Below are 19,361 nucleotides of genomic sequence, written 5' to 3'. Positions count from 1 at the left end.
CAGTGCTGAGCCGTGTGCTGCTCATGACAGTCCCCGGACACGCTTCATTTTGTTTCTGCCATCTCTGTCTGGGATTCTGACTGCTCACTTGGGCAATTCTGGCCTTCTTGTAGCCAGGCTCGACCTTTACATTTCCTGCCACGTTTGAGTTTGGGGAGTTCTTGACAGCAAGCCGCAGAACAACTGTTTCAGAGACTGTTAACGTTGAAGCAGGTAATGAAACCTCCATGCGCTGGCATGGCCCAAGTTTTTAGGGGCCCAAATTAGGTTTGTTCTGTTTAATGAATCTTCTTTGAGATTTTTTTTTTCCAGCCCAGACATTTTTCTTTAGATTTAAATCTTCCCCAGTATGTTTAGATTTCTGTCCTGCTCGAAGGGAGTTGTTTCACACTATTTCTGGGGCCAAGACTATATTTTATCTTTCTGCAATTCATTAAGAGTCCGCAGGAGAAATGGATTTTAAAATAATTGTACTGCAAAGTAAATTGAGCAGACTCTGTTTAATGACCTAAGGTAAGTGGATAAAGTATGATAAATCTCGATACATGATAAAAGCAACTGAATTCCTGTAGCGTTAATATTAGATCATATTATGATGCTAACAAAATTTTAAAGATTATTTCTAACCCAACCCACTGTGTATACAAATATAAAATACCTGGAAATGTATAGACCTCTCAGATCTTAGAAATAAGAAACATACACAATTTTAATTTCTTCTGACTCACTTAATAAATTGACTTCTAAATTAAAGTGACTGCCATTTATAGGACATCTAGATATGAGATAATCTAAAATTGTCCTCTACGAAGTAAAAGGGTATATTTTTAAAGAAATTGTACCAATGACCATATCGTTCAGGATCACTGGAGGCAGGCTCTGATGTGTCTGTGGTAAGGGTATTTTATATCTATCCCATGGATGTAACTTTTTATTTTGTCTTTAGAAGATGACCACTCTAGGTTTGTTCCTATTTTATATGAGACGAGTAAGTAAGACCATTATGTGGAAAACATTTTAAAAAATACGGCTTGGTCCTCTGGTGTAGAAATGAACTGAATAAGAGCCAGCACTTTTATTTTTCAGGTGGGAAACCCAGAACCTGAAGAGTCCCAAGAGAACAGGTCCAGCTGGTGGCCAAGGGGATGGGGGTCCCCATCAGCTGAGCTTTGCCTGGTGCCCTTTTGAGTTTGCACGCTGTCCCCCCCTGCCCAGGATCACAAGCTACATGATAGGCTGAGCATGTATTATGTACATTTTGACTAATAAGAAAATAAATAGCATGTCTGAAAAAATACATCAGGCAGAGAAAGTAGGATGAAGTCATTACAACCATTAATGGCCAAGAGACTAAAGGAAGTGAACATCATCTGGTCAGTTGAAGGTTTTATATGAAGGCTCACATTTCAAATGCCTTCCTCCATTAGGAAATAAAGACTGATAATACAGACAGAGAATTTCTGTGTTTTGCAGAAAAGCAGAGTATATAGATAACCACACATACCTCACAGTCTTGGAAAATTATGCATTATTTAGAAAAGGGATTAAAAATATCTCCAACTTGCAAGTGTTCAACCTCTCACCCTGGGGGTTGCACAGGGAGGGCGCTGCTGTCCTTTTCCACTGCTTCATGGTCTCTGAGGAACAGGCCCATGGCATTAGTCAGCAGTTCCCGAATTTTGACCCACAATAGGAAAGATACCTCGAGACAGGAAAAATAGATGGAGGCAATTACAAACAGCTACTTGATTGATGGTTGACATTGTCAGGGCTCCAGTGTATGGCAGATTGCGATGGTGTTGAACTCCCCTTGCTACCAGTGGCTGTTGCTATTGGCAACCGTGCAGTGAAGCCAATAAAAAGGCAAGAAAATGAGAGGAAAGCTCAACCTTCGTGGAAGCCGTAGGGTTTGTGCTATAAATTATGTTCCCCTTAGCAATATGTAGCATCAACGTTCGGGTTGGCCACAGTACCCCCAGCTGCCTGCAGTCTCCGTCAGACCCTGGGTCCAGTTTTATCATAAAGCACATGCTTTAAAATTTTGCTCTAGATAGACTGGCATCCGTCTGTCGGGGCTATTTATTTATTTATTGTTGGGGATGATAACAGATGTGGGTTTGTCTCTGCCTCACGCGGACTGATTTTCAATTCCCGCTTGTGATATAAACACGATGTGGCAATAGCTGAAAACACCTGCAGTGCTTCTGAGCGGCAGCCTGCAGCAGTCCCGACCAGGGTCTGTCCCCAACTCCCCCCCCCCCCCCCCGCTTTGTTCCTCACCTGAAGGAGGCGAGACAGCGTGGCAGAAGCTATTTCCTTTATAGCAGAGTGATTCAGAAAACTGGCTTAATAAAATCCATAAATCTGAACAACGTCCTCTTACCTGCTCTGCAGAGGCAATTTCCCCTGCACTCATTTTCTCCCCCGGTTCCCCCAGCCTTCCCTGCAGAGGCAGCTGTGAAGGCGAGCTAGGAACCTTATTGTTCAGGCTCCCACTCCCTCCTTCTCTCTTTGGCCAAACCCCCCTCCAGTGTCTTTCTTTTCTAAGCAATTGATGGCAGGATTCTGCATCCTCATTTGGGTGGGGGGTGGTTAGAAGCGCCATTTTTCTTTGTTTGGATTGACGTTTACTTTGCCTTTGGCAGTCCTCTTACCAGCTGCCTCGGCATCTTTTTTTCTTGTTTGGGTGTCTTTTGCTTCTCATCCTCGTCTTCGTTGCCCCCTCCCCTTGCCTGGCTTATAATTTTCTGTTACTTTAATTCTTGCCATAAAGAATTTTATGTCGGGGCACCTGGGTGGCTCAGTGGGTTAAGCCTCTGCCTTTGGCTCAGGTCCTGATCTCGGGGTCCTGGGATTGAGCCCCGCATTGGGCTCTCTGCTCGGCGAGGAGCCTGCTTCCCCCTCTCTCTCTGCCTGCCTCTCTGCCTACTTGTGATCTCTCTCTCCCTGTCAAATAAATAAATAAAATCTTAAAAAAAAAAAGAATCTTACATCTTCCCCATTGATACATGCTCTTCCCTCCTGTTTTGGTACCTTCATTTACCCATTCTTTAAACATTGCTGGAATATCTGTTGTGTTCTCCGGGGGAAACCGTGCTCTTTGAGGAACACAGCCCCTATTTCTTTAATACTTGAGGAGTCAAGTTAGTAACTGATATTGACCAGCAACAAGAACAAAAATGGTGAACTTAGGATTTTCCAGAGCTGGAATGGACTTCAAGGTACATGTAGTCCAGGGATTTTCCAACTCCTCAGAGCTCCTTTATGGACCACATCATGTGTAATCAAAGAGAGGAGAATTTACAGGGGTTCTGGATCCCCCAACCTGGCTTCAAACAGAGAATTTCAGCTATTAAATGTTTTATATCTTGGGCATTCCTCGTAAGATTTATTTGCACAAAGAGTTCTGAGGTTAAAATATGTCTGAAAATCTTTTCCTAATGTAATCTCACTTGACAAATGAAACAGGCTGGGAGAAGTTAGGTGACTTGTCAACAGTCACCCAATCAATCCTGCCAAAGCCGGGGTAGGAAGTCTAGCTTCTAGTCCAGTGTTCTTTGGATGAATCAAACCATGTCCTCAGTCTCTTGGGTAAAATGGGGAGCAAAGGAGTTTTGTGGTCATTGCATCGATTTAATATTGTTTATTTTAGTTATAAACTTAGTTTCCTAGACAATATTTGTCTTCCGGCCAGACTGTTATCTCTTCACTTTTCAAGCATTATTTCTTACACTTAAGGAAAAATCGAAAACTGGGAACCATTGCATTTGGCTTTAAGTTGGTTTTGGTGGGAACCTTACATGGTATACAAAAACTTATCCCTAAGAGAACTCAAGGTAGTCACTGATCATGCTCCATGTTTCTATGTCCGTGAGATGTCTCTGCTATTGGGAATAGTTCCTAAGTATTCATGTGTTACTTGTGGTAAATCCAGCTATGGACTTCCTTTCATCCCTCCTTTAATTAAAGTCTATTATCCCATTCCTTCTGGGAGAAGGCTTGGTCTACAACGAAGGTTTAATTTTAAGAAACTGAAAAAAGTGACCGCAATCCCAATGCAGTGTTATGAATGTTGTGTAAACACCAGTGACACAAACACATCTGTTGTCTCCCTACTATGGGCCTTTTTAGGCGAATACTAGAAATGATTGGTATTTGTAAGGATACTATAGTTTATCTCTTAAGGAGACAATTATAGAGTTTATCTCTTAGGCAGTTCTAAAGGCTCTGATCCATCATTAAGAAGCTTTAGGATAAAAAGAAGATACCGCTACAGAATACAAAGTGGAATTCTCAGGACAAAAGAGGGCTCAGGAGAGGATGCAAAGGCAGGCCTTGCTTAGCCTGTAACCAATGAAGGGTGAGCTAGGAAGTGAAGCAGCGCTAAGGGTGTCCTCACTGCTCCGGGCTCCCTGGGCTGGGAAGGACCACGGCCGGCTGTGCTCAGGTGCTGGCTCTTCTGCCCAGCGGCCCTGTCTCAGCCTCAGCCCCTGTATGCTCCCAGGGAAAGCTGAGGGCCCCTGGCGGCGCTCCCTCCCCACCTGCTGCTCCATCCCTCCCATTGTGCTCTCCTCTGCTAACCGCACTTCAAGGTAAAAGCCCAGGCGTGCTTCCCCCCGAGCAAACTGAGACTCTGTCTGCCGCTGGAGCTAAAAGCAACAAAGGGATGCTGTGGACTGGACAAATCCGGCCCGTCAGGACACAGTCATTTTGCCATGGCAGCAAAGCTGGACGGTTAGTTTCTGTCTTCCCCTGCGGCCAGCATGAGGCTGGAGGAGGAGGGAGAGGCAGCAGAAGCCAGCAGCCTTTTCTGGTGCAGCTCTTCCCACTTTCTTCTGTTCGCAGCCACGGAATCCAGCATCGGCTTCAGTTTCACATTGACCTTCACCAACGCCTGAAACAAAACAAAAAACAGGTGGAGGAGAAGAACCCGAGTCACTGACATGATTTTCCAGCTTTCACTGTTGAGGACAATGGAAACTGGCTGTAAGAAATGAGAGGTGATCACTGTTTTGGTAAATAAGAGCTATTTACAAGAAGCAAATATGCATGTGACACCATTGTGTTACATTAATAGAACCCAGACAAGGCAAGACACAAAATATCCAGCTCACACATTACTAATATGTCTATTGTTGCCTGCCACGGAGACCTCCAGATCTCAATAGACCATGAACTTCAGTTTTGACCAAGATATACCTTCCATTTGCTTTACCACGGATGGTTCTGGGTGGACTCACCTGAATAAGAAAGGCCAGGTAACATCCTGAAAGAAGAGAAGGTGCTCATTTTTCACGCTGAGGATCTGGGAGCTGCTCTAAATGTACAGATGTGGATGTGAACATGGAGATGGATGCGCAAGAAGGGAGACAGGAATGGGGAGGTGAGGGCCGGGTGCTGCAGAGGGGAGGAGGGAAGAGGGCACACAGGCTGAGGCTGGAGGCCAACCCAGGATTCAGGGTCCTACTTGCAAGAGACTCTCCTAAATATTTTCTCCTTTACTCAATTTTGTTATTAAAAAAAAAAAAAGGGTCCCCTACTCCCTAATGGTATAAACTTCCAGCTTTACAAAACGACATGGATGGCCTCTGTCATGGAACAAAGCAATGATCCCACAAGGATCGTGGGGCGCCTGGGTGGCTCAGTGGAAGGCAGCTATGCTCACCACTATACCACCAACGCTGGGCGGCTCAGTGGGTTTAGTCTCTGCCTTCGGCTCAGGTCATGATCTCAGGGTCCTGGGATCGAGCCCCGCATGAGGCTCTCTGCTCAGCAGGAAGCCTGATTCTCCCTCTCTTTCTGCCTGCCTCTCTGCCTACTTGTGATCTCACTCTCTCTGTCAAATAAATTAAAAAAAAAAAAAAACAAAAAAAACCCAAGGATCGTGGAGCTATGGGGGTGTTTGCCCATGGAGAGGGAGTGTTCCTGTCCAATGCCTTGGGTCTTCATGCTGTGCCACAGATGATCCCCTCCTTCCATGGAAACACCTTGTGGGTGTGTCCCATCTGTCCCAAGGGAAACAAAGCCACTGCAATGTCAGCAAACCTCCAGAACAGCCTTCTTCAAGCAGGATGTGTGGTTAGGGGGTGGTCACAGTAAAGCCTCCCAAAGGAGGATAGACTAGCCCTTCGTGTAGAGGGTGTCCCTCCCTAACACGACTGCAAATCAACAATTAGACCTGATCTATCTCCTCAGATAGCCCTTACTCCAGGATAGGAGTTAAATGCAACTGGATGTTAGTTAGTTGAGTGGCTGTTGAAAAGCCCAGACGTAACCAGGGATCCTACTGAGCCGTGAGCCCTCCAACCTGGCTAAAATGGGGTCCCTTCACATGGATGTCTCTCTCTCTCTTTTTTTTTTTTTCACACGGATGTCTCTTAAACGGAGCATATTCTCTCTCTTGAAAGCGGTCTTTATCACACCAGCCACCATTCAATTCTAAATTAGATTTATAAGCCATTCCATACAAAAATAAAACATAGCGACATAATAACTCAGGTAGTGATCAAAATCCCCTTTATTTTTGTGAGAAAAATGCAGGTTATTGCTTTCTGCTCGATGCACAGTGTTTTTATTTGGACAATAACGTGGGGTAGCAACGAAAGCCACGGTTTTATTTAGTATAGTTTGGCACTGGCTCCTCTTCACTCTGATCAAGCCTTTTAATTAAACTGACTACTATAATTCCTATGGAAATTAGTGTTTATGTTATTTTCCTGCTACAAAAGCATTTCTCTAGAACTTATTTTTTTTTAATCCCAGGAGCACAAATTGGAATTTTTTTCTGCCTGAAATGTAATTAAAAACTCATTTGATTACTATATTTCTGGCTCTGTTTTACTTATTAAATTCCTGTAATCAGTTTTCTTTTATGAAGCTGCTGGGAAATGATCTCAAAAACAACACATTTTTCTCCTCCTTGGCAGGTTCCCGAGCATTTACTAAATTACATTCATAGCACCTGCCCATGATTCGAATTACTCCACCAATTTATTCCTTAAACCATTTAAGTTTATTTGGCTTAGCCCCAAACGGAGATTTCTTTCCTTTATCTAGCTCTTTGTTCTCTCTCTTGTTACCTTTGCGGTGAATTAAAAAAAAAAAAAAAATTTTCCAGGGTTGGGGAGAGCAGAACATATTTCTCAGAAGTCCTTCTCTTTCACAGTCTCTTCAATTAAACACGGAATTGTCATAGTAGAATATCGTTTTCCCCTGGCAGGTGCTGGTCTAGGCTAAGGTAGCAAAAGTCCCATCCTGTGCCATCAGTAAGGGAATTGCTCCTACTGTTCAGAAAGACTTGGATAGTCCTAAAAACTTCTCATCAGTGAGTGACGCCTGATGAGTTCTGTGCCAGTGCTACTCACTTGCAAGTCCTGTCTGACTTGTCCTTCACTTTGCAAAAGAGAGGGGACAATTAACACCTGTCTAGTCGCTCTCCATATAGACGCAAAGGGACTCTAAAGGTTAGATACTTAGCGCGATCCTCCCTGGGATGCTGAATCTCCTCTGTGACTCTCAGTGTTTATACATGCCCAGGGACGGTGAACTCACTACCTTCCAGGTGGTTCTGATTTTAGCATATTCCTTAGACTGAACTGAAATTTATATCTTGTAACTTCTACCTAATGGCCCTTTGAGCCGGAATCTGCTTGAGCACCGTAGGACTGATGACTCACGTGCTGCTCCAAGCGTAGGTCAGAGTTGAGACCGACCTAAAACCCCAACTTTGGATGTTCTGCTTACTGTCCCTTGGGGCAACTGTCTGGCTCACTCGGGGGTTCCCAAGCTCATGCCAGCTCCCCCTGGCCCACCACAGACAGCACCTTGGATCCTTGCCCACTCCAGGCCATAGCCCTGGGCATCCAGTCATCCCAGTGGCTGAGGGACCCACTTGCTTCCTGATTCCATTCACTCTGTTGTTGAGTCCCCTTGTGACCAGCCAGGTACAGTTTATTCCACATTTTATTTATGCTTTGAATAAGTAATACATTCCCACAGTCCAATGTATATAAAGGGTAAAAAGGGTACAATGTAAAATCTCCCATCATCTCTGCCTCAGACACTTAGTTTCTTTCCCTAGAGGCAACCAAAGTTATCAATTTCTTGGGTATCCTGCAAGAAACCTTTTCTGCATATGTAAGCACACGTAGAAAATATATACAGGTAAATAATATGTGTATGACATGTATATAAATACATACAATACATTATATGTGTGTATGTTTAATTAAGTTGATTTCCTCTACCATTTTGGAGGTTTCTCTCAGAGATGGAGGGAAATCAAAACTTTGTGGAACAACATAACTATGATGCTTGAGTGAGCCCAAATGTACAGTGTAGAAATTAGCACTTGGAGTGTACAGAGAGGAGAGGGACCAAATTCTAATTTTCTATTGCTACAACACTGAGAGTTTCTTCTGCAGAGCTTAATCTGCTGTGAATCCCATCTATTCTCATTTTCCTCTGAAAAACCGTAATTTTCACTTCTAGAAGTTTGATTTGGTTGTTTTTTAAAATATCTTCCATCACTCTGCTTATCATGCTTGATCTTTTCTCCACCCCTCTGCACATATAAAACATAATAAATGTCTTAATGTCCTTCTCTATCGATTCCATGATCTGTATCATTTCTGAGTCTGTATTGATTGATTTTTTTTTCTTCTCATTGTTATGGTCCAAGTTTACTTGCTTCTTTGCATGCCTGGTAATTCTTGACTGGATATCTGCCATTGTGAATTTTATGCTGTTGTGTACTGGATTTTTATTTAATCTATTTTATTATTTTTGCATTTCTTTAAACATTTTTCGGTTTTGTTCTGGAATGTGGTTAGGTGACGTGGAAATAATTTGGTCCTTTTGAGGCTCGCTTTTAAGCTTTGCTAGGTTGGTTCAGAGCAGCCTTTAGGCTAGGGTTAATCTGGGGCCACTACTGAGACAATAATCTTCTGAGAAGATTATTAGCTGGTACCTCATACATTTCCAGGGTTTTCTCTCACATTCTGGCTGGTGGGAGCATGGACTGCTCCCCAGCCTGTGTGAGCTCTGAGCATTGTTCTACTTGTTCCTTTTTGCTGTTTTTTTCTCCCCCTCAGCCTTAGCACCCTCCCCACACGCACGCGGTAAAGAGCACTCAAGATGGCTCTGCAGATCTCTGGAGCTCTCTCCCTCTTCCTCTCTCTCTTTCTCTGGTAGATTCTCTGGTCCTCTTTCCTGGGAACTCCAACCTCCTTGGCCTCCCCAGATTATAGGCTCTGCCTCCCCAGCTCAGTAAGAGGGCAGGGCTCTGCCTCGGTTCCCTCCCTGTGCCGCAGCCTGGAAGCTGTCTCTAGCAGTGAGTGAAGACAATTGCAGGCCTCACTTCATTCGTGCCCTCTCTCGGGAATCACGATATTGTACTGCATGCTGCCTGTGTTCACTGTCTGTAAACTGTTGTTTCATGCTTTTCCCCCGTCACTCTCTCATGGCCAGCAGTGGAAGTCCCTTACCAGTGGTTTTAAACAGCTCTGTTTGGGGGGCTATCCTGCGAGCTCCTACGCAGAGTGGAAATAGGGCCTGTCATCTTCGTGTCTGTAGCTCCTACGGCAGCGGCCCTGGGGAACAAGAGCCTCTCCTCTCCTCTGCCCCCAGAGCAGTGGCAGGAAGAAGGGGTGAGGCTAAGACAGCTGCCGGTGGCTGAGAGTGGGGTCAGGATGTTCTGACCTGCTGCAGAATGCTGCTGTAAAAACAATCTCAGAATGACCCTCCTGGGAAATGAATATAGTATTCTCTCCTATTACCATTATTCCCGAGACCATGTTTTTTTAAATCAGCTCACCAAGCTGCTAGGACTCAGATTCTGGCCCTGCTTTCCCTCTGCCATCGTGGTCTACATCAGCTGTCATCTGACCTGGTGTGTGCTTATTAGCTGACTGCAGTCACTTCTTAGAACTCAACTGCTCCATAGATGGGGCAGATGTGGGACAAAGGGATAAACAAAGAGAAAGCCACATTCTTAGAAAGACTCATTACTCCTCTACTCTGTTGTTGGAAGGGGGCGTAAAGGAGCACCAGCAAATTAAAACCACATTTGTCTTTGAACTTGAAAATGTCCAACTCTGTCATTAATATCTTTTCAAAACTTTGAGGGAGTTGGGGCGCCTGGGTGGCTAAGTTGTTAAGTGTCTGCCTTCAGCTCAGGTCATGATCCCAGGGTCCTGGGATTGAGCTCCACATCAGGCTCACTGCTCAGCGGGAAGCCTGCTTCTCCCTCACCACTCCCCCTGCTTGTGTTCCCTCTCTTGCTGTGTGTCTCTCTGTCAAATAAATAAATAAAATCTAAAAAAAAAACAAACAAAACAAAACAAAAAAAACTTTGAGGGAGTTATCTGAGCTGGCTATTCCTTTATTTTTTTAAAAGGCCAAAGAAAGAAGACGGTTTTCACTTCCTATGGTTGAATTATGTAATTCCAGAGTGCTGGCAATAAGATTTAGTATTTTCTGTCTTCCCTCATTCCCACCTTACCCAAGAGAAATAATCAGAAACTAAGAGGTACAATACATGGTGGAAAAGAATGAATTTAAGGTATTTCTTTGGGGTGCCTGAGTGGCTCAGTGGGTTAAGTGTCTGCCTCTCGATCAGGTCTTGATCCCAGGACCCGGGGATCGAGTCCCGTGTCAGGCTCCTTGTTCAGTGGGGAGTCTGCTTCTCCCTCTCCCTCTGCCCCTCCCCCTGCTTATGTTCTCTTGCTCTCTCTCTCAAACAAATAAATTTAAAAAAAATAAAGTATTTCTTTAATATCAATTTTTTGATAAAATATAAAATTAGACTTGGAACCCATCTCAACTGTTTGAGGCAATATCCCTGTTATGAAGATACGATCACTTTACTACCAGGATTATTTACTTTCTGAGTGAAAAATGTCAAAAAGCCCATTTGAGGGTTGGTACCTTGAAATGGAAAATCACTGATGATGTGACCAGCTGGTGTCATCTCTGCGCAGACCTTCACCGGAAGGGGCAGGAGTGCATGCAAGTGGTGGCAGGCCCTGAGATTCTTTGGGGTTCACATGACTGGCCAGAGCATCTCTGAGGAACAAAGGCGGCTTCTCCTGAGGGTATGCGCCTTCAGAAAGAAGGGGCCAATTGTGGGAGGAAATCCAAACTTTTACATTGTTGAACTGCTACGTTTTGTGGTTCCCAGAGGTTCAAGCTAACATAATCCTGAATTTTCCATGCCACACGGCAGCGGTGCAGTTGGCTAAGGAGCATATTTGGCTCACCAGCCTTACACTCTTCTGCGAAAGCCAGAGATAGTGAACTGCTTGTCCAGAACTGAGCTCATCACCTTCCTCCAAACCTTCCTCTTCAGTTTACTCTCTTGGGGGAACTGAACATTATCACCTCCACCCAACCATTGAGCCCAGAAATCTATGAGCCATCTGTGACATCTCCCTCTGCCCCCTGCCCCCCAACAATCAAACTTATCACCAGGTCCTGTTAATCCTGCTTCCAAGATGTCTTTGCATGTCAGTCTCTTGCCATGTCTCCAACCCTGGTTTAGATGACCATCAGATTCCCAACTGCTCTAACCTGTTCCTCTCATACCGAGATGTCTGCCTTCCCCTTCCCCCATCCAATTAGCCATCCACATTGTAGCCTCAGATTCCAGCCTGCCCGTCTCTACCCCGAGCCTTTCAGTGGCTCCCATTTGATATAAATGTGCTGGAAGACTCCATCGGAAAAGGAGAATCATGGTATTAAAAGAGAATGGAATCCAGAAACAAAACAGGATAGAGAAAAAACCCATAAAACCCAAAGGAAAACTTGGGTTAGGGTACAAAAGCAGAATTTTGAAATGCCCAAATAATCCCATCAAGTTTTCTAGAAAACCTGAAATCCACATCTTTCTATGCATCTAGTATTTTTCCAAGTAAAAAAAAAAAAGAAAGAAAGAAAGAAAAAAGCCGAGCTCCACATGGTGTGTTTGGCAGGGGAGTCGCCGAAGTGTTAGTTACTACATGTGAGAGCAGACGGAGCTGGCTGCGGGGTCCAGATGGGAGGCAGCAAACAGATTCCTCCTCAACCTCACTCTTTCTCTCCCCAGTTCAACGGCCTTTGAAACTCAAGGTTGTGTAAAAATTAATTTGCATTAAATTGCTTAAGATAATGTATTAACTATCATAGGAGGCTTCCAGCAGTTTTTAAAGCTTGCTTTGAAAAACAAATAATCAAACGCTAATGGTGAACACAGAAGCAAGCCAAGACTTCTGTGAATAAATGTTTTTAAACATTCACATTAAAGATACCAGTTTTAAAATAAATCTTTAGTGTGTAATTTGCTCAAGTCAGAAAGTTAATAATAGTCATTTACATACGTTACACATGTAACTAGGCCAGGGACTGTGTACTCTTGGGTTCTCCCCAGGCTAGACTGCAGTGGAGTTCAAAGGGTTCTAGCCTTATGACTTCTGCCCCATTTGGGGACAGAGTCATTTACTCTGCCAGGACTCTGGTATCTCTAACAGAGATTGCTAGTTGCCTTCCCAATATGCATTAGGAATGGTCGGGGAGCTATAAGCAGAATTCATGAGGAAGAGTTTCTGAGAAAACTCTTTTTTTTTTTTTTTTAAAGATTTTATTTATTTATTTGACAGAGAGAGAGATCGCAAGTAGGCAGAGAATCAGGCAGAGAGAGAGGGGGAAGCAGGCTCCCTGCTGAGCAGAGAGCCCGATGCAGGGCTCGATCCCAGGACCCTGAGATCATGACCCGAGCCGAAGACAGCAGCTTAATCCACTGAGCCACCCAGGCACCCCTTTGAGAAAACTCTTAAATGGGGGTTTATTCAGCTGGAAGGTATATCCTTTTGCTCTTGGTCCTATCTCCTTATTGGTGCCAGATTATTAACATGATGGCTGGAGCTATAGTGGCCACTTTGTGACTATGATGCAACCTTGAGTATGGGAGCCATGTGCTAAGGAAAGATAAACAGGGACCGAGTGTCTGATGGCTATGGAACTACCATATCATAGCAATCTAGAGTGGACTTCTCTGGACTATTTTGAAGCAGAGAGAAAAAGAAATCTATTTTGTTTAAGCTATTGTGATTTCAGATCTCTGTTAAGCTGTGTGCAATTCCTAATTGAGAGAATTGATGTCATGTTATAGGTCTCTGTTTTCTGTCGAACTATGTAGATGTCAAAGAATTCTAGTTGATCCCTTGCACTGGGAAATTATGAGTTAACTTTTTATGATAGTGGGTTATAAATGAACTGTAAGAGATAGCAGAGGCTCTACACTGTCCCTTTACTGTTCCTCTGATAATAGAACCCATTCCATGTGTTTTGAGTAGGCACAGTAATTTAGGCCTGACCAACAAGAGTGCCCCGGTGATTGGTGTAGGAATGGGGCTGTGGCTCAAGGTAAGGCAATCAGAGCTCTCTCTAGGTTTTACCTGGGACTGCTAGAAATGGGGTTTTCCTTTTCATGTTTCTTTTGGTGTGGTAATACTTATAACAAACATGTGACCTTAGAGCTGCCAGCACGTGTGAGGAAAGCCTGATTGAGAATGATGCCAAAAGATATGTAGGAGGCGAGAAGAGGGGACACATCTTATGGTATCCTTTGAATCTCCTGGCTCTAGCTCTGCCACCCAGCCAGCTGTGCCTCTCAGCTCACTAGTTTCTTGAGCCAATCAATTCCCATTTCAGCTCAGACTAATTTGAGTGAGTTCCTGAGCTCCAAATAGTCTTTTTCTGTTGTCACTATTCTCCTCTTGTCACTCCCAGAATTACTCAAGATTGAAACCCGCCCCCCCCGCCCAACCAGACTTTGAACTGGTGGCTGACCTAAGGAAGTCTCAGCTTCCTCAGCACACAAAGTTGCTGCTGACACTCACTGGGCCGTGCTCTTTACCAAGTTGGTGAGGGTCAGAGATCAGCCAGCAGTTCTTTCCCTTCTCCTTGAATCCCAGGAGTCTGTCAGTTTCTTTAAAAGGCTGCTCATTCTTCGCCTGCCATGTTATGGGGACTCAGAAAATGCTAACAGTGTATGCCAACTCCCTCTGGTGGCAAAGTCAGCAGTCCTGTGGAATTTCAGCTTCCCAAGGGAATCGGGACTCACCATTTCCCCTGTGGGCCAGGTGAGCTCTGACAGAAAGGACAAACCGCAACTAGCTGTTACTTTCTCCTTAGTGGGAGTTCGTTATTACTCCCTATTTGCCATGTTGGGTGAGATGCTTTCTCCATTTGAGAAAATTAGTTTTCTATACATGTGATATCTACTCTCTAGATATGTTACTCGGAAGCTGGAACAGCTTGGCTGTGTCCAAATTTTGCAAATGCTAAAAAACATTGTCAGATCTTTCTGAAAAATTTTAGTGACATTTGAGACCTTAAAATCTAAATAATGTGAAGCAGTTACCCGAACAGCGGTAAAGATGATAAAGCCACGGAGGTAATGCTTATTAAGAGGGCACGTGAGCTCATTAGAATCCAATGTGAGAGTGATTCAGATCTATAATGAGAATCCTAAGGGCATAGTCTGGTCCAGCTATAACACTGATGTTTGTAGCATTGATGTCTAATATCCTGAAAGCTAATTACAGTACTAGTAATAATTTAGATCCTTTTCTTTCCAAGGTGTGAAGCAGGTGCTCCAGTGCTTGATAGCGATCTTCTCTCCCTCTTTTCTTAACGCCTGCAGTCCCTTCCTGACCTCTCAGGTTACGTGTTCTGCTTAGTTCATTTATACGCTCAAGGGATTCCTCTGTGGAAAATGATATTTACAAATGACATTAACATTCTGAATTAATGGGGCAGGAATTTTAGTCTCTCCTGGGATTAACAACATTGTTATTTCCATCATATAGGGCAAGAGTCCTAAACTCAAATGTCTACAGGGACAGGCCAGTAGAGTTAATGCATGAAATAGGCTGCACGAGACAGGTGGGAGTCGTGGGGCCTCCGGGAAACTGGACAGTTCACAGTGTTAAAAACTGCGTTCAACTGAATGAAACATGTCTGTGGGCTGAGTCAGTGTCATTTCTGTGGGCTGCCACGTGCCTGCCGTGACAGACAGGAAAACCTATCTTGCCAAAATGAACTCACTGCTGAGGACTGAATGTGTCCCATGTTCCAGGCTCCATTTGAGGATCTCTCCATATGTGAGCTGATTAAACCCCACAACAGTGTGGGGATATTGGTATTATTGACCCCATTTTGACAGATGAGGATTGGGGGAAATTAAGTCAAAGGCACCAGTGTGAACATGGTTAAAAAACAACGTAGCTGCAAAGTCAGTCGTGGCCTGCCTGAGTACAGAGCCTGTGGTGTCTTCCCATGAAGGGTTCTCACTGGGACACTGGGAATGGCAGTGTCAGGAGAGAGGGGCGACTCTTTTGTTCTGGGGCCTGGGACACTGTTTCAGGACAAACCCACGGGACGGAGACAGCCTCCCTGAGTAATGAAGAAACACCATCTCCCAAACATATAAGGCGTAGACAGTGACTCTTTTATCTGTGACTCATCTACTCCCTCCTGCCCCGGGAAAATAAAACAAGGTTTTAAGTAGTAAATAACAGGCAGGCCCAAAGACAGCTTGTGTAAATGGGAGCAGGGAGAACCGTCTCTTCTGTTATAATGAGCCCCTCTAGGATACTGTCCTAGGTTATCCTGTTGGTTGGGTTTTTAGAGCGTATTGGTAGCTAATCAATCATGTTCACGGTGTAGGCAACATCTGACTTGGAAGGAACGGCTGCTGACCCAGAAGCCACAGCCTTTGATGAATGGGGCTTCGTAGCAGGGGTGGTTGGAGCATGTAACTAAAGCTCAGCCACACCGCTCCGTGCACCAGGATGTTTTCTGGTAAAACTCCACCATCTGCAGTTTATAGAAATACATAGACTCGATTATTTTGGCCAAGTTCAATGTGCAAGAAGGACCATTTAAACATTTTCAGTTTGTTGAGATACATTTTGTGTGGATTTCTATACATTTTGTGTGGATTTCTCAAGTACCTTGAGCCTAGGCTTCCCGGAACAGAACGGATAGGGTGCCTACGTGGGCGGGGGTCGTACAAATACGGAGTTGCAATTCAATGCCTTTGGAGAGAATGGTGTTCTGAGGAAGGTGCTATGGGGCCTTCAAGAAAGGATTCTAGAATACTCCATGAGCATTTTGATCTTCGATTTTTTTAGCTTATATTTGAGCATTTCAAAGGAGTCAAAAAACTAATTATTGGTACTGATGAACTGCATAGTGGGCACCAGGCAGATGACTGGGGAACATTTCTTGTGAGGCTTTACAGGTGTCCCCATGCTCAGTACCACACAGGCTCAGGAAGGAGCCCTCAAGGCCCGTGCACTCCAACGTCCCACATCTACAGAGCCCCAGATCCAGAGCATCTGTGAGAAATGCAAGATCCTTGGGACAAAAATCCTCTAGTCCTTTGGTGGTCTCTCTCTGTATGGTAGGAGAACCTTCTTTTTCTTCATTTTATAAGATAATGAAGAAAGTGAGAGTTTGGAGAGAGAGACTAAAGAGAAGAAAAGGAATATTTTGCATACACCGCTGAGTCTATGAGGAGGATGTTTCTTCATTAGCTGGCCTTCTCTTTGTCCAAAGGAAGAGGCCAAGCTGATCATTTTAAGATCTGGTCCAGGGTGTGTTATCGTGGCTCTTCTTTAATGACATTGCTAACCTTCCCAAAAGCTGTGATACGGGAGAAGTTTGTGTGTGTGGGGACAGCAGGACCACAACATTGGGTATTTTTTTTTTTTTATTACATTACTGAAGTGCAGTTTAAGATGGGAACTTCAGAATGTTATGAATAGAAACTTCCTAGTGGGCAACGATTTTCTATCTTTCAACTTTGGGACCATTTAAAAGTAAATAAGTGGGGCACCTGGATGGCTCAGTGGGTAAATAAGTGGGGCACCTGGATGGCTCAGTGGCACCTGGGATGGCTCTGCCTTCCTCTGGGGTCATGGTCTCAGGGTCCTGGGATCGAGCCCTGCATCGGGCTCTCTGCTCAGCAGGGAGCCTGCTTCCCCGTCTCTCTCTCTCTCTCTTGCCTCTCTGCCTGCTTGTGATCTCGCTCTCGCTCTCTCTGTCAAATAAGTAAATGAATAAATAAATCTTAAAAAAAAGTAAATAAGTAGCCCAATAAAATGACAAACTAGAACTAAATTCTAAAACTTACATGGAAAGATAAACAAGCATTCTTAGAAAAAAAGGCTGAAACTAGGGTTATTATTCAAATATATTATAAAAGACATTAATTAAGGTAGTATGATGAGGTGGACAGATTGATAGAACAGAAGAGAAAGACAAAAAATAGAATTAAATTTAAAAAAATTTAGCATATGATGGAAGTGAGTTTTTAAATCCTAAGGAAAAACACCAGTCAAAAGCTGATGGGGAAACTGGGGAGCCATCTGAAAACCTAGTTGGATTCTGACCTCATACGTCACATCCAACAAAATAAAGTACAGCCAGATGAATCAGAGGTACAAATGTAAAGGAAAAAAAACCATAAAATATTAAAAGATGTTCTGAGAAAAACTCTTCATTATCTTTTTGCAATGGGAAACTCATTCTATGTATGACATGGAATCCAAAAGCCACAAAAGAAAAGAGTCCTGAATTTGACTACCTAAAATCGATGTATTTCTCCACAGCATAAACAAAGAAAAAAGGTAAATGACAACCTGGGGAAAATATCTGCCACTTTTGCTCAGATAAAGGTCTATTTCCTTAATATATAGTGAGCGCCTACAAATCAAAAAGAAAAGACCACCAGCCGAATAGAAAAAATGGCAAAAATATGAAGAGTTTACAGAAGAAATACTAGTTGCTCCTGACAAGTCTATCCTAAAAATATGATTAGACTCATTTACGATATGGAAAATGCAAATGAAGACCACGAGATAGGTTTTACACTATCTTATCAACACAATTCAAGAAGTTTGATAACATAGTTTGTTAGTACGGGTGTGGAAAGAGGAGCCCCTCACATATTCCTGGTGAGAATATAAATTGGTTCATACCCCACAGAAGGAAAGTTGGCAATACCTATCAAGATGTCAAATGCTTGTGTGCCAAATGGCCAGTAAATTCGTCTTCTGAGTATTTATCTTACAAATAAAGTGTGAAGAGTATGCATTTACAAGGATACTTATTGGACAATGTTTACAGTAGCAAACTATGAGAAATGACATCGGTGTCCTTAAGTAATTAATTAATTATCGGTTAAATATTTTATTCTTTATCTTTAAAATCTAATACCCTATGGCCATCAAAAAGATGGCGGCAGCTGTTGTCTGGGCACCAAACAGGAAAATCTCAAAAATATATTAAGTGTGAAAAAGCATGGTCTGGGGCAGGTTATATTATGCTCATACATGTGCATATACATAACATATATGTACACACATGCATACAAGTATATACATATATATGAGCAGAGTGTGTATATATATACATATATGCTGTATTAGAAAACACTGTATGAGGTCCCTGGGTGGCTCAGTTGGTTAAGCGTCTGCCTTCAGTTCGAGTCATAATCCCTGGGTTCTGGAATCAAGCCCCACGTTGGGCTCCCCACTCAGCGGGAAGCCTGCTTCTCCCTCTCCCTCTGCTGTTCCCCTTCCTAGTGTACTCTCTCTCTCACTCAAATAAATAAATAAATAAATAATCTTTTTGAAAAAAAGCAGTGTATAAGCAGTATGTATAAAAACAATGGAAAAACCCACTGTATTTATGCTTGTCTAAAGTTCTCCTTTAGATGCATACACGACAAGGTCTTTAAAGGTGGTAGCCCCCAAGGGAGGTGACTGGGAGACCGGAGTGTGAGGAAGGGTCACTTTTCTCTAATACTTCTGTGCCTTTTGAATTCTGTTCACTGGATGTGTATAAAGTACTTAACAGTAAAATATTTTATTAAAAAAATTTATCATGAACTGATAAAGGAACTAGCAATCTTCAATCATGTGTGAGACTTATTAAATAACACATCATCTACCTGATGGTTAATAGTGAAAGAAGGCTTACAGATACAAGGATAAAGAAGAGAAATGCTTCGTTCATGAAGATCGAAAGAATTTAGTATTTCACCACCATAACTCAAAAATTATTTCAGGACATTCAAGTACGCGGCGATACTGTTATGTATATGTTATGCGACGATATTATACCCCCCTCCCCCAGGCCACTCTCCCCCTTACATAACAAATAAGGGCCCACTACCTCATTGATCCTAAACATTTCCTCTGAGAAGCGATCAATGTCCCCTGCCTGGCCATTAAATAGATTTTGAAAAACTCTTCAATCCGTATCAGTCTCATATCCTTATTTAGTTCCTCAAATTTGCCCTCAGCTGGGAATTG

General features: G+C 43.3%; 1 protein-coding gene across 1 annotated transcript in view; it reads right to left on the bottom strand.

The window, feature by feature from the left end:
* Window positions 1-4,735: 4,735 nt before the first annotated feature.
* Window positions 4,736-19,361, bottom strand: part of PDE11A (phosphodiesterase 11A) — a gene marked incomplete at both ends in the record, with an annotated part of 373,297 nt that continues 358,671 nt past the window's right edge. The window contains one exon of the mRNA XM_080799405.1: window positions 4,736-4,894. Coding sequence (XP_080655531.1) covers window positions 4,736-4,894 — 159 coding nt within the window. The remainder of the gene's footprint in view (window positions 4,895-19,361) is intronic.

The sequence above is a fragment of the Martes martes genome (genome assembly GCF_963455335.1).
Source record: "Martes martes genome assembly, chromosome: 3".
Lineage (NCBI taxonomy): Eukaryota > Metazoa > Chordata > Mammalia > Carnivora > Mustelidae > Martes > Martes martes.
Note: the sequence above shows the minus strand (reverse complement) of the source record. Positions and strands in the feature narration are given on the sequence as shown.